This window comes from Corythoichthys intestinalis, chromosome 4 (assembly GCF_030265065.1).
Source record: "Corythoichthys intestinalis isolate RoL2023-P3 chromosome 4, ASM3026506v1, whole genome shotgun sequence".
Taxonomy (NCBI): Eukaryota; Metazoa; Chordata; class Actinopteri; order Syngnathiformes; family Syngnathidae; genus Corythoichthys; species Corythoichthys intestinalis.
Window position 1 is genome coordinate 22,693,818 of NC_080398.1, and position 14,526 is coordinate 22,708,343.

A 14,526-nucleotide genomic window follows, 5' to 3' on the forward strand; every position below is an offset into this window, starting at 1 on the left:
GAATAATGCAGCTTTTTCGTCCCTTTTCTACACAACTTCTAACTACACATACAGTTGAAACAATTCACACTCACACTCTTTTAAGGGTAATTTTGTGTCTTCAGTTTACCGAAATGAAACTGAAATTTTGCCCTATTAAATTTCATACGTGAGTCACGCACAATCATTTCCTCTTTTTTTGCAACGTGTGTGCGCTCCACACAGATGCGGTCCAATATTTTGTTTGACACCCCCCCCCCCCCCCCCCGCCGCCAAAAAGACAAACTCAGCAGTTTTTTTTCTTCTTTTTTTTTGCTCAACAGGTGAGTAAAATGAGAATGTACCAACAAAATAGGTCATGCCCCCCACACACATTAAAAAAAAAAATCAATAACATTCATAATACTGATACAGAGAACATTTTCCAGTCTTTATTCACACAAGACAATGTATAGGTGCAGTCCGTATTCCCCAATTAAGTTCCATACATTTGGAAGCGGAATTATTTTGCAGGATTACCGTTCATCCATCAATTTAACCCCATTTTCCCTTACAAAACAACAAAAAAACAACAACAACACACTCGGTAAAAATAAAGCAAGAGTAAAGCAAATGAAGCAAGACAGAACATCTTCCAGTCTTTCATCACCCGATTTTGTTTGGGTGTATTTTCCTTCTTGGACTCATCTGTCCATTCACTTTAAGAACCTCCTGATATTGGGGTTCCTCAGGCAAAATTTTCTTCAGATATAAAAATACAAGGAACAACTTTAAAATAATATATAATTATAACAAGGCTTTTACTATTGATGCAATTTCCAATGTGATTAATTTAGGGCTGTCAAAATTATCGCGTTAACGGGCGTTAATTAATTTTTTAAATTAATCACGTTAAAATATTTGACGCAATTGACGCAGATGTCCCGCTCAGACATATTTAAATGACTGTTCAGTGAAAAACTCACTTGTTGTTATGGAGTTTTGCCGCCCTCTGCTGGCGCTTGGGTGAATGACCATCTCGCATATTGCCTCAAACAGATATACAATGAGGCCGTTTATGGGCATTAAGAGTGAAGAGAATGCCACCGGCCGCTTGGGGGCAGCGCCGTTCCATACTCATGTTATTTCTTCAAAACGTGGGAGAATTAGTAGTTGTGAGACGTTTATGCTGTATTCACAATGCAACGCAAATTGCTATTTGTGCTCCACACATATTTCGGTAAGTTTTCTTTCTTTTAGTGGCAATTATGTGTCTCTTGTTGTATTTTGGGTAAGATATGTACAGATATATTTAATACAGTAAAGGCGAGTGGACACAGGCGTTCTTTGGACCGCGCCGTTTATTGGCAACTCCTTCACAACAAACATACAGTGGGGAGAACAAGTATTTGATACAAGTGTATCAAATACTTGCCCTCCCCAATGTAAGTATCGTTTAGTGAAAGCACAACAAAAATAATATTCCTATCTCTCCAAAAAAAAAAAAAAAAAAAAAAATTCACAAAAAGACAAGCACTTCAGTCTATAGTAATGAGGCCCTATTCTTAAACAACAATGCAAAATGAACTGGCATTCCATATCCAAATAGCTATGCAAAATACACGTAAAACTTTGGTCACTCTATTTTTATTATTATTTTTATTCTTCTTATTATTATATTAACTCTACTTTTGATTGAAAATTTTACAAATTTTATTAAAACGAAAACATGAAGAGGGGTTTTAATATAAAATTACTATAACTTGTAACTATAACATTTATCGTTTAAGAACTACAAGTCTTTCGATCCATGGATCACTTTAACAGAAAGAATGTTAATGCCATTTGTGGATTTATTGTTACAATAAACAAATACAGTACTTATGTACAGTATGTTGTATGTATATGTCCGTCGTGTGTCTTATCTTTCCATTCCAACAATAATTTACATAAAAATATGGCATATTTTAGAGATGGTTTGAATTGCGATTAATTGCGATTAATTACGATTAATTAATTTTTAAGCTGTAATTAACTCGATTAAAAATTTTAATCGTTTGACAGCCCTAGATTAATTCCTTATTTAAGACATGCAAGACTTTTTGTTCTTCAAAATATATACAACTCCACTGATGGAGGCTTTTTTCGCAAATATTTAGTCCCAGTGCTTTTCCTAAAAATATGCAACTCATCATAATTTTTCCCCCCTAATTCATATACATTATGATGTTAATACAAAATATACAACTGTTTTTTTCTTCTTCAGAAGTTCTTCTTCAGAACTTTTCATTGGTAAATTGATTACTTTTTTCAGTCACAACATTACAATTTTTTGTTGTGGTTGTTTTCAAAACTGGTTCATACAGCAATTTTTTCTTGAAGGTAAAAAGTTTGAAGGTTTGAGGTTGAAAGTTTTTCCAAAGATATACAATTATTCTCACATGAAAAAGACTTTTGTTTTGAAAATATAATAATTTCCCCCTAAATGAAGTATATGAAGATAGAGTTAAAAGGAACATGAAGAAGTAAATCCAAGTCGGTCTGAGTGTCATTTTCAGAGGTGGGTAGGGTTGACAACATTTTTACTTAAGTAAGAATAGCATTACTTCCAAATAATATTACTCAAGTAAATGTTAAAAGTAGTTGTCTAAAAAATGTACTCAGGTACAGAAAAGTAAAAGTAAAAAAGTATTTGGTGTAAAAAAAAAAAAAAATACTGAAGTAATGAGTAACATTGTGAGTAACACTGCTTATATTTTTGTTGGATTTTTTTTTTTTTTTTTTTAACAATGGTATTTTTTTCTCTGAGCACAAAGTATATGGACTATTGTTATAATGATACTGTACAATAACCCATTACATTAAGCCACAGAAATACAACAATAACAAAAACAAATCATTGAATTCCGACGAGAGAAAAAAAATTACATAGATTAAGCATCATTCGTTCAAAAAAGCATGACTGCCCTCTGGTGGAGAAAATAGTTCCCAGTTTGAAAAGTGAATAGTTCCTTCATAATGATTATTTTGAAATTAAAAGGATCATAGCTCCGGTTTCCCGTGGTCAATCGGTGCCAAATAAAAACTGAGAGAGATTAAAATCCACACTTTCGAGTCATGTTCAGGGCAGAGCTCTATATCAAATACTTCATTTTTTACGGTGCTTTAAAGACACCACATGATTGAACAGGCTGGCGTGAAGCAATAACGGCAATCTTACTTCTGATTGGTATAATGGAGTCACGTGATTAATGTTGCAACGTCTCATTGGTGTAATCGGTAGAGCTACCCCGGTAATACACTCTTGGCATCGCTGGCAAAAAAATAATAAATCTAATATTTTGAATAAAGAGGAAGAACGTAACGACACTTGTGTAGCCCAAAGTAGAGGAGTAAGAGTTGCATTTTTCCTTCACAAATCTACTCAAGTAGAAGCAAAAAGTATAGCTTAGTAAAATTACTATTAGAAGTACATTTTTGTCAAAAAGTTAATTAAGTAAATGTAAAGGAGAACACGTAACACATATACTCCCCTCTGATCATTTTTAAATGGTTTTGGATAATGCCCTTGAATGCAGTAAAGAACAAATATATGCTCTCTCTATAAATTATGGATGGATTTTTACCTGTTGTGGTTGTTTATTATTATTTTGGAAGAGGAAGACATTAGAAGATTTGCATTCAACTTAGTCGAAATGTCATTCTAGCCAAGTCCAGCAGTACTGCGCAACGGAAAAGTGGCACTGTTCTTCACAACATTTGGTGAGCTACCTGTCCACTGCTGAATCATCTTCCTACTATGACCGAGTAGCGTGTGTTTTCACTCTCGGCGGAGCTGTAGGAGCCAGTGGTTTTCCTCTTCCTGTCCCTCCATTCTTCCGCTCCGATCCAGCCTCCCTTCCCTAGCAGCCCCTTGCACATACGAGACATCTCCCTGCGGAACTTGACACCCACGAAGCCGTACAACAGCGGGTTGAGGGCGCAGTGCGACAGCCCAATGCTCTCAGTGATCACGCTGCCCATGTCCACCACGCGGCCAAACTGGCAGCCTCCGACCACTGCACCCAGCCTCTGCAGGCCGTCGGCTAGCTGGAAGCAGTTGAATGGCGCCCAGCATAGCACGAAGACAGACACCAGGGAGACGATGAGATGGAGGGACTTGCGCTTTTGCCGGCGGGTTGCGTTGCAGAGCGAGCGGAAGATCCGGATGTAGCAATAAAGCATGATCAGCAGCGGGAGTCCGAAACCCAAACTCACACTGATAAGCTGCAGGGCTGCCTGCCACTGCGCGGCATTGTCGGTGAACCACACCTGGCAAAGGAGCGGACCCCGCCCATCTATGAGTTTCACTTCGCTCACCTGCTTGTAGATGATGTCCACCCCTCCGAGTCCCAGGCAGCACACCCAGATGAAGGCGCAGGCCACCTGGGCCTGGCAGGTTTTGCGCTTCCATACAGAACTGATGGCGTGCACGATGGCCAAATAGCGATCGAAGCTGATGCATGCCAGGAAGAGGATGCCACTGTAGCGGTTGAGCGAGAACAAAGCGCCGGAAAGCTTGCAGACCGCCTCACCAAACACCCACTGGTAGGCCCACTGCGTGGCGAAGAGCGGAAGTGTGAATGCCAGAAACAGGTCAGAGATGGCCAAGTGGAGGAGGAAGGTGTCGGTCAGGGAGAAGGAGCAGGCACCGCCACCGCTGGAGTTGCGGTAGCGTTGGATCACGCACAGAACGAGCGAATTGCCAACCACGGCTAGGAAGAAGACCAGGGTGTAGACCACGGGCAGGTACCTCTGCGCAAAAGCGTAGATGTCCTCATGGGGGCAGGGGGCTGCGTACGTCTTGCTGGTTTCAGGGGAGAATGAGTAATTGTCATAGTCGAATAACTGCGAATGGAAATGACACATAAGGTGGTTAGTTTCAGTTAACAATGTCAGCCAACTGGGAATTGAAGCCCATACTCATTTTTTTTTTTCAAATATGGGGTTTGCTGCAAATTTGTGGAATATTGGTGCCGATAAACTAAGTTGAAGTGATTTGAAGAGCCTCACATAGCGCTTAATTGCGATCATGTGACATGTTAGTTGTAGTTACCGTTGTCCCGATACCGATATACCATATGCAACCAACATCAACCCAGAGAAAAATATAAAAATATCTTTGGCATATAGAGTTAGGTATCAAAACACGGGGCTAGCTGCGTGCTGTTTCCAACGTAACTGGTCAAAACCAAACCAAATAAAAACTGTCTTTATTAATTGTTTTCAAAAGCCGTGTTATTTATACGGTGTCGGCTGGTACCCTACAGCCATGTAAAAGAATCGATATCTGGTGCCCAAGAATGGTATCTGTACAACACTAAGGCTAGGTTCATACCGCAGGTCTTAATGCATGAATCCGATTTTTTCGTGTTTTTCTGACTCGAGTGAAGCATTAACTTGACCGTCTGAACTGGAAAAGTCGCATAAAAGTGGACCATTTCCAATCCGATCTAGTTCACTTTCGTATGTGGTTAAAATCTGATCTGGACCACGTTTTTCTAGAATGTGGCTGCAGTCTGAACTGTCAAATCAGAATTCATGCAGCAATTACGTCAGCAAAGAGCGAGAGAGACAGGGCGCTACTGTAGCGGTGCAGCTGTGCATTAGCGTTAGCGCCTAGCTTAAACACAGCTCTTGGGGAAGGAGCGGGCTTGACAACAGTCATACAAATATATATTGGTTGTGGATAAGCCTGAGAATGCTCGGTTTTCTCTCTGCTCCAAATGAGCAATATTTCAAGATTACTTACAGGGCAGGGAGTCGGGGAAACTGTTTGTATGTGTGTGTGTGTGTAGCATGTGTAGTCATTTGTTTTCATGCTCCTGTCAGTTTGCTCAGCGCATCTCGGACTACGAATTAGTGCGCTTGCCTGATACTTGAACAGGCTCAATGGACAAAAGCAGTCTCAACGGGCTTGCCCCCACAAAAAAAAAAAAAAAAACAGATATAACAAAAAATCATAATTGTGCATTATGAGCTGTGGTATGAACCGACCCAAATTTTGGTGTACACATTATGAAGGTTTTGGTCAGGTCTCAAACTCGCCTCCCAAATAGAATCGATATCTGTTTTGTTATGATCTTGATCTAGGTTTCCATGTTGGACTTGGTCTCGATTTTATCTCCAAAAAGTCTTGATCTTGACCTGGTGTCAGTCATTTGTGGTTTTTGGCAAATTTAGCTTCGGTCTTGACTACAACACTACTAGATTAAGGTGAGGTAAAGATTATCATGTAGAAACTTTCTCTGCCATATTGTGTTAGGTAGGGTTTAGGGTTTAGGTTAGGGTTTATGGAATGTTTGTGCTGCTAAACTTTAGTTGAAGAGCTCTGTCAATTGTTTTAGTGACATTTTGTTGCCAAATAACCAAGTTCAAGAGAGTTAAGGAGTTTCATGTTGTGCTTTGCTGCTATTTGTGGCATCAATTCAAAACCGTTTGAGCAGGGGTGTGCAATTGTTAACCATTAGGTGGATGTGCCACTGAGGGGGAAGTAATCCTAAACTGACAAACCTCAGCATACTCGTTCATACCCTCAGCTTTATTTCACACTTTTTTTTTTTTCAAGTGCAAATTCTGCCACAGGACTGTTTGTAAAGTTTACAGGTCTGGACGAAAAAGTCAATTTATGTCTGGATAAGAGAAATTTTCGTATGCCCTAATTGTCTGCACCATTGGACATGTGGGAGGATAATATATGTATGTACTTGTTACTTTTCCCAATCAAACGTTTAGTGGACTCCATATTGAGGGAAAACTCATTTTTATGAAATGTTTCATTTGGCAGAATGTATAAAATTAACAATTTTAAAGTTAAAAACACTTACCGTAATCCAAAAAAAAAAAAAAGTATACACTATATACAGTGAAGGAAATAAAGTATTTGACAACCCTGCTATTCTGCAAGTTCTCCTACTTAGAAATCATGGAGGAGTCTAAAATTTTCACTGAAGGTGCATGTCCACTGCGAGAGGGATAATATAAAAAGTAAAATCCAGAAATCACAGTGCATGATTTTCTAAAACACTTTGTATGATACTCCTGTATATAGGTATTTGAACACCTGTCTATCAGGTAGAATGGCCCTGAAAGACCTGTTAGTCCTCCTATTAAAAGTCCACCTCCACTCCATGTATTATCCTGAATGAGATGCACTTTTTTGAGGTCGATGGCAGCATAATGACACCTGTCACCCCCATACAATTAGTAAGACTCAAACTTGTAACATGGTCAAGACCAAAGAGCTGTCCAAAGGCACCAGAAAAAAAATTGTTCAACTCCATAAGGCTGGAAAGGGCTACGGAGCAATTGCCAAGCAGCTTGGTGAAAAAAGGTCCACCGTTGGAGCAATGGAAGAAGCTAAACATGATGGTGAATCTCAATCGGAGTGGAGTTGCATGTAAGATATCACCTCGTGGGGTCTCAATGATGCTAAGAAAGGTGAGGAATCAGCTTAGAACTACACGACAAGAGTTGGTCAATGACCTGAAAAGAGCTGGGACCACCGTTTCAAGGTTAGTGTTGGTAATACACCAGACATCATGGTTTGAAATCATGCATTGCATGGAAGGTTCCCCTGCTTAAACCAGCACATATCAAGGCTCATCTTAAGTTTGCCTATGACCATTTGGATGATGAAGAGGAGTCATGGGAGCAAGTTTTTTAGTCAAATGAGAAGAAAATAGAACTTTTTGGTCATAATTCCACTAACCGTGTTTGGAGGAAGAATAATGATAAGTTCTCAAGAACAACATCTCTACTGTGAACCATGGGGTCCTTGGGTCTTCCAACATGACAATGACCTGAAGCACACAGCCAGGAAAACCAAGGATTGGCTCCATGAGAAGAATGACAACGTTCCAGCATGGCCTAGCCAATATCCAGACATAAACCCAATAGAAAACCTTTGGAGGGAGCTCAAACGCGTTGTTTCTCAGCGACAGCCCAGTAACCTTGACTAATGGGTGGGCCAAGATCCCTCCTGCAGTGTGTGCAAACTTGGTGAAAAACTACAGGAAATGTTTGACCTCTGTAATTGCAAACAAAGGCTATTGTACCAAATATTAACATTCGTTTTCTCAGGTGTTCAAATAGTTGTTTGCAGCTAGATAGCACAAATAAATTGTTTTTAAAAAATCATACATTGTGATTTTGTGATTTTTCTTTTTAGATTATCTCTTTCACAGTGGACATGCACTTACGATGTAAATTTCAGAACTCTCAATGATTTCTAAGTGTGAGGACTTGCAAAATAGCATGGTGTTCAAATACTTATTTTCTTCACTGTATGTTGTATATGTGAAAATACTGTATGGCACACAGCTAGCGGTGACTTTTTAATATGACTTGGGGAAAACACTTGCACGCAATCAGATTTTTAGACTTGCATTACTTATTATATTTTCCACTTAAAGTGCTTCCAAGTTTGAGAAATTAATATTGTTTGTAATATAAAGCAGGAAAGTTCTCATGTAGTGGCACGATTATTATCCAGCAATTGACCCTTTAATGTGGAATAAAAACAAAGCCACTTACCCAGTAGTCCTCTGTGGTCACAATGTAATCGTCCATGGTTGTTGCAGAAGAGGAGGCAACACAGTGACCTGCAGTCTTTAGAGCTTATGGGGAAAAACTTTTTTTCACAGCAGCACTGAATAGTGGTACAAAAGAAGAAGCTGTGATTTCGGGAAGCGACTCCTCACTTGCTGTAGAATAGATGCAAACATAGCTTCTCTTTGGAATGGATGAGTGTCTTATTTTTGTCTCGAAGGAAATTGTGACACACTTTGAGTAAAAAAAAAAAAAAAACTCGGCAGACAGGTTTAAAAGATCATCTAGGGCAGACAGACAGTTTGTGACTGATGGGGATGATATGGAAAAAGGATCTGTACCTGCATCATCAGTTTTTATGTGTAATGTTCATAAGTATAACACATTTTCAAAACAAATCCGAAAAGGAACCAACTAATATGAATTACATATGTATTGACCTCCTTAGTGTAAAATGGCAAACTCATTCATGTGTTTGTGTTATATTACCATAGCTGTACATTTTTATAAAATATCTCTATTATTCAATCATTTATTGTTATTATATATTTTTAAAAAAGCTCAGCAGTGATGGGACATTGTGTTTTTCAAGGAACGGATAAAACTTAAAAACTTGTACATACAAAGATTTCCATTGATGTGTACTTCCTATTTTGGGAAATCGTAGTTTGTACTTTCCATGCAAAATTATTATCATGTTTATGTGATTGTTAACAGAGGGACTGTAGACTGGCATTGGCAGTTTTATCAAAGTTATGAAAGTAAAAGCACAGGGAATAAACTTTCATGAACACGGTAATAACATGGTGTATGTCTGACAGCAACCAAGAATCGGAAGCACTGACCTAACTACGAACAAAGGTGAGGGGACAACGAGGAACGACTGGTTACGAGTAGCTGAGAAATGCTGATTGGTCAGTGGTGGATGAAGTACTTACTTTTTTTTACCGGAGTAAAATTACATGTACAGTACATGGGCAAAAAAAATTATAAATAAAGAATTATATTCAAAGAAAGAACCAGAAAATTCATTGACTGCTCAATTTTATTTAAAACTGTGCAGAATGGAGAAGATAACCCAAGCAATAAAATTTACTGCACAGTAAACAGAATCTTAACAAGCTCAAGAAACCCTAAAATTTAGCTTATTGGCAGATTGCAGGAACTACCGGATGCATACCCCCACCTCGTCTACAAGAGTGTGCAGAATCCATCTGAAGGTGCACTGCTTTCACTGTTGGTTTTTACCAAGTAGGTCCAGCTGCGGCCGGCAGTGAGTGCGGTCAGAGGTGTACTGGCCATGGGCCAACACACATTTTTGGCCTGGTGATGCTGTTTAATAAAATTAAAAACAAGTTTCTCGGCCGTGGCACGCAGTCCATTAGTTGGTCTGATTTTTGTTAGTCCAATGAAATATCTCGGTGCTCCGCTCACCCCGCCCCCGGATGACTGAGATAGAAATGAATGACAGATGTAGAGAGTTAGTCTGAAAAGCCTACAGGTTGATGAGGCCAAATTTGGAATAATAATTGACATGTATATCCACACAAAACCCTGTAGAGCAGTGTTGTCCAAACTATTCCACATAGGGCCGCAGTGGGTGCTGGATTTCATTCCTACAAAACAAGATGACATCTTTTCACCAATCTGGTGTCTCACAAGTATAATCAGTTGATTGCAGTCAGGTGCTGCTTGTTTTAGCACAAACTTCATTGGTTAAACTGTCTGTGCTCGATTGGTAAGAACAAAAACCAGGACCCACAGCGGCCCTTGTGGACAGGTTTGGACACCCATGCTGTAGAGCAGACATGTCCAAAGTCTGGCCCGGGGGCCAAATGCGGCCCTTGGTCAAATTTCATCTGGCCCCCAGCCTCCGTCATAAAATCAATAACGTCTGGCCTGCACATACACTTAAGAAATTGGTCAGCAGTACTGCTACCAGCATATGAAGTGGCTTACACACTAAATGCTGCTCCTCATTTACCCACTAAAAGGCAGCAGCACAGCAACATTACCCCGTGTGACCCTTTACTCACAATTTCAAATCTAAAATGGTGACAATCAACAAAAAAAAAGTTGACTGCAGACGATTCAAGGATTAGTGGAAATTCGACTATTTCTTTACTAAAATACGCAACAACTGTGTCTGCCTCATTTGCAAAGAGAGTCGCTGTTTTTAAAGAGTTCAATGTGAGGCAATATTACCAAACAAGACACGCTGACATGTATGACAAGATTACAGGGAAGATACGTAGCGAGAAATTAAAGCAACTTGAAGCTAGTTTAATTTTACATCAGTAGTATTTTGCAAGAGCCCGAAAGTCGAAAGAGAACGACACAAAGGCTAGTTGCGAGATTGTTGAAATTATTAATAAAAAAAATAATAAAGCAAATGTGACACACGGAATGCATTGCTAAAATGTGCTATAATATATTGTTCTACGTAAAGCATGTCAGCCAAGGTCGGCCCCCCACATATTTACCAAACCAAATCTGGCCCCCTTTGCAAAAATTTGGACACCCCTGCTGTAGAGAGTCTGCAAAAGCGCGTACGTCGACAGGCGCTGTCACTAAAGTGGGGGCATCGCCATGTTTCTTGCACGTGCACACGAGTGTGTGTAAAGAGAGATTGATACACGCAGTGGCACCTCCAGAAATTTTTCATTGGGGTGGCCAGATGGGCAACTCAAACTCTTGGGGTGGCAGACCAAAATGTCATAATTTGTAATTTAATGGAAACACTAAATTTTCTGTATGATGTTACCATCTAGCTTAGCCATCAATTTCATTGTCAGGGCCATATAGTCGTAACTTTACCTGTTGGTCCAGGAACAGGTCGAACACCTTCTTTTGCGGAGTCCTGCCTCGCTTCTTTGACCAGTGTTGGTGCTGACTAACTCTGTTATGCTGCTGTCTGATCTTCCTCATCACTATGCTCTATCACTGATGCTGGCTGTGCATCAGTCATGCTGCTCTGTCTGTTCCTTTGCTCCATCCTCCTCCTTGTTCTCCTCCTCAAGAAGCCTCTGTTGCTCCCCCAGTAATCTGTTTCTCCCCTCCTGTGCTAATTTTCTTTTTAAAACAAGAAATGTCTGTCAACTTTCTCTTCTGAAAATTGACAAGTAGCAGCTAGCATTAGCTACATAACTTAGTCACACAAGTCGAAAACACATAAAAAATCTGCTCTAACAAGTGTGTAACAGCGCCATTTAGCTCTTAAAAAGCACATATTACGATTGCACATATTTCCTCTTCTTTTACAAAACAATATTCTGATTTATACAGTATATTTACTAGTAGTCTTCTCCGTCTTCTCTCTGAACGTTTGTGTAATTCACTGTTATCTCATTGAAATAAGATATCCATCAATTTGTGCTACCTATTCACACTGCGCATACAGCAGCAGGGGTGGGGCGGGGGGACTGCTGTGAAGGTGAGGAGCAGCGGCTTGCCTGGCTGTGCATTTGGGATGAAATGCGTAACTGATGCTACTACAATCTAAACAGCGGAGTGGCCAGTAGGGTGGCCACCCTTGACCCCACCCTGGTGGCGCCAATGAATACACATAAAGCAAGAGTGATTAAAGTGATTATTAAAGAAATGAATCAGTGAGTAGACGAGACTCTAAATTACAGTCTTATCAGTTTGTTGTCCGTTTGCATGTCCTACAGTTTATAGCTAATAATAAATAAAAAAAAAAAAAAAATATATATATATATATATATATAAAATCAAATGAATTATTAATTAATAAATCAACAACCTGTGCCCCTCTCTTGCTCCATTAGTAACCCAGATTGGTGAAAAAGGAGTGGAGGAGTCACAGGGATATCAGGCAGGTTATTATTATTTCTAAAAATATTGGTGTACTGGTCCTTCTCACAAAATTAGCATATTGTGATAAAGTTGATTATTTTCTGGACTGTACTGATAAACGTTATACTTTCATATAGTTTAGATTCATTACACACAACTGAAGTAGTTCAAGCCTTTTATTGTTTTAATATTAATGATTTTGCAAAAAAGTCAAGAAAACCCAAAAATCTCTAGCTCAAAGAATTAGCATATCATGAAAAGGTACTCTAAAGAAGCTACTAACCTCATCATGTTAATCAACGAATTAACTCAAAACCAGTGCGAAAGATTCCTGAGGCTATTAAAAACTAGCCTGTTACCCCAGACTCACTGCTGTTCCAGCTATTGAGTCTGGCCACCATTCAGCGGATACAATTTCCAGGGCGGAGCAAGCCACAGCAAACAGACAGCGGAGTGGACCAATCAGTGACGGGCGGACGTGACGTTAGTAAAGCGACGTGGGCAGGACGAGGGACTTGCACGCGGAAGTAGACATACAAGAAGAGCGGAGTTTATTCAACATGGCTAGCGCGACACAGACTGTTGTCAATGACTCGTGTTGATGTGTTTTTGGTAATTTAAAACTGATTTTACCGTGGATTGGACCATATTCTCGGCTCTCCTGTTCGCCATCTGTGTTGTTGTGGAGATGACTTCCGACGCGGAAGAGTTTGAAAAATACAGGGAGAACAGTCTGGCTGTGCCAGGCAAATTAAAAACTCCCAGCCTGGTTCATTACTCAAAACCGCAATCATGGGCAAGACTGCTGATCTGACTGCTGTCCAGAAGGCCATCACTGACACCCTCAAGCAAGAGGCTAAGACACAGAAAGAAATTTCTGAGCAAATAGCCTGAGTGCTGTATCAAGGCACCTCAGTGGGACGTCTGTGGGAAGGAAAAAGTGTGGCAGGAAACGCTGCACAACCTAGAAGAGGGGAACGCAACCTGAGAAAGATTGTGGAGAAGCGCCGATTCCAGACCTTGGGGGACCTGCAGAAACAGTGGACTGAGTCTGGAGTAGAAACATCCAGAGCCACCGTGCACCGGCTTGTGCTGGAAATGGGCTACAGGTGCCGTATCCAAGCCACTTTTGAACCTGAAACAGCAGCAGAAGCGCCTGACCTGGGCTACAGAGAAGCAGCACTGGACTGTTGCTTAGTGGTCCAAAGTACTTTTTTCAGATGAAAGCAAATTTTGCATGTCATTCGGAAATCAAGGTGCCAGAGTTTGGAGGAGGACTGGGGAGAAGGAAATGCCAAAATGCCTGAAGTCCAGTGCCAAGTACCCACAGTCATTGATGGTCTGGGGTGCCATGTCGGCTGCTGGTGTTGGTCTACTGTGTTTTGTCATGGGCATGGTCAATGCAGCTAGCTAGCATGAGATTTTGGACCACTTCATGCTTCCATCTGCTAAAAAAGCTTATGGAGATGAAGTTTTCATTTTTCAGCACAACCTGGCACCTGCTCACAGTGCCAAAACCACTGGTAAAGTGTTTACTGACCGTGTCATTACTGTGCTTAATTGGCCTGTCAACGCTCCTGACCTGAACCCCATAGAGAATCTGTGGGATATTGTGAAGAGGAAGTTGAGATACACCAGACCCAACAATGTGGATGAGCTTAAGGTCGCTATCGAAGCATCCTGGGCCTCCGTAACACCTCAGCAGTGCCACGGGCTGATTGCCTCCATGCCACGCCGCATTGAAGCAGTCAATTGTGCAAAAGGATTCCTGACCAAGTATTGAGTGCATAGCTGATATAATTAATTGAAGGTAGACTTTTTTTGTATTAAAAAAACACTTTTTTTGTATTGGTTGGATAAAAATATGCAAATTTTTTGAGATAGGGATTTTAGTTTTTTTTTTTTTTTTTTTTACTTTTTTTTGCCAAAATCATCAATATTAAAACAATAAAAGGCTTGAACTACTTCAGTTGTGTGTAATGAATCTAAAATATATGAACGTCTTATGTTTATCAGTACATTACAGAAAATAATGAACTTTATCACAATTTGCTTTTTTTTTTTTAGAAGGAATAGTATATATAATACGGTATATGGCGGAAAACATTCAGGAGACCTGATGTACTGCTCTGAGACTCCCAATTTGGCCAAATTTCAAAATGG

The 14,526-nt window shown here is 40.0% G+C and overlaps 2 protein-coding genes across 2 annotated transcripts in view; one reads left to right on the forward strand and one right to left on the reverse strand.

The window, feature by feature from the left end:
• Positions 1–386: 386 nt before the first annotated feature.
• On the reverse strand, positions 387–8,736 carry cxcr3.2 (chemokine (C-X-C motif) receptor 3, tandem duplicate 2). Its single transcript, XM_057834990.1, has 2 exons — positions 8,533–8,736; positions 387–4,845 (listed from the first exon to the last, which is right to left on the reverse strand). The coding sequence occupies exons 1-2, from the start codon at positions 8,566–8,568 to the stop codon at positions 3,745–3,747; spliced, it is 1,137 nt and encodes a 378-aa protein (XP_057690973.1). The 5' UTR covers positions 8,569–8,736; the 3' UTR covers positions 387–3,744.
• cnfn (cornifelin) overlaps positions 926–14,526 on the forward strand; it is a 29,019-nt gene continuing 15,418 nt past the window's right edge. The window contains exons 1-2 of the mRNA XM_057834994.1: positions 926–1,198; positions 3,666–3,720. Coding sequence (XP_057690977.1) covers positions 989–1,198; positions 3,666–3,720 — 265 coding nt within the window. The 5' untranslated portion in view covers positions 926–988. The remainder of the gene's footprint in view (positions 1,199–3,665; positions 3,721–14,526) is intronic.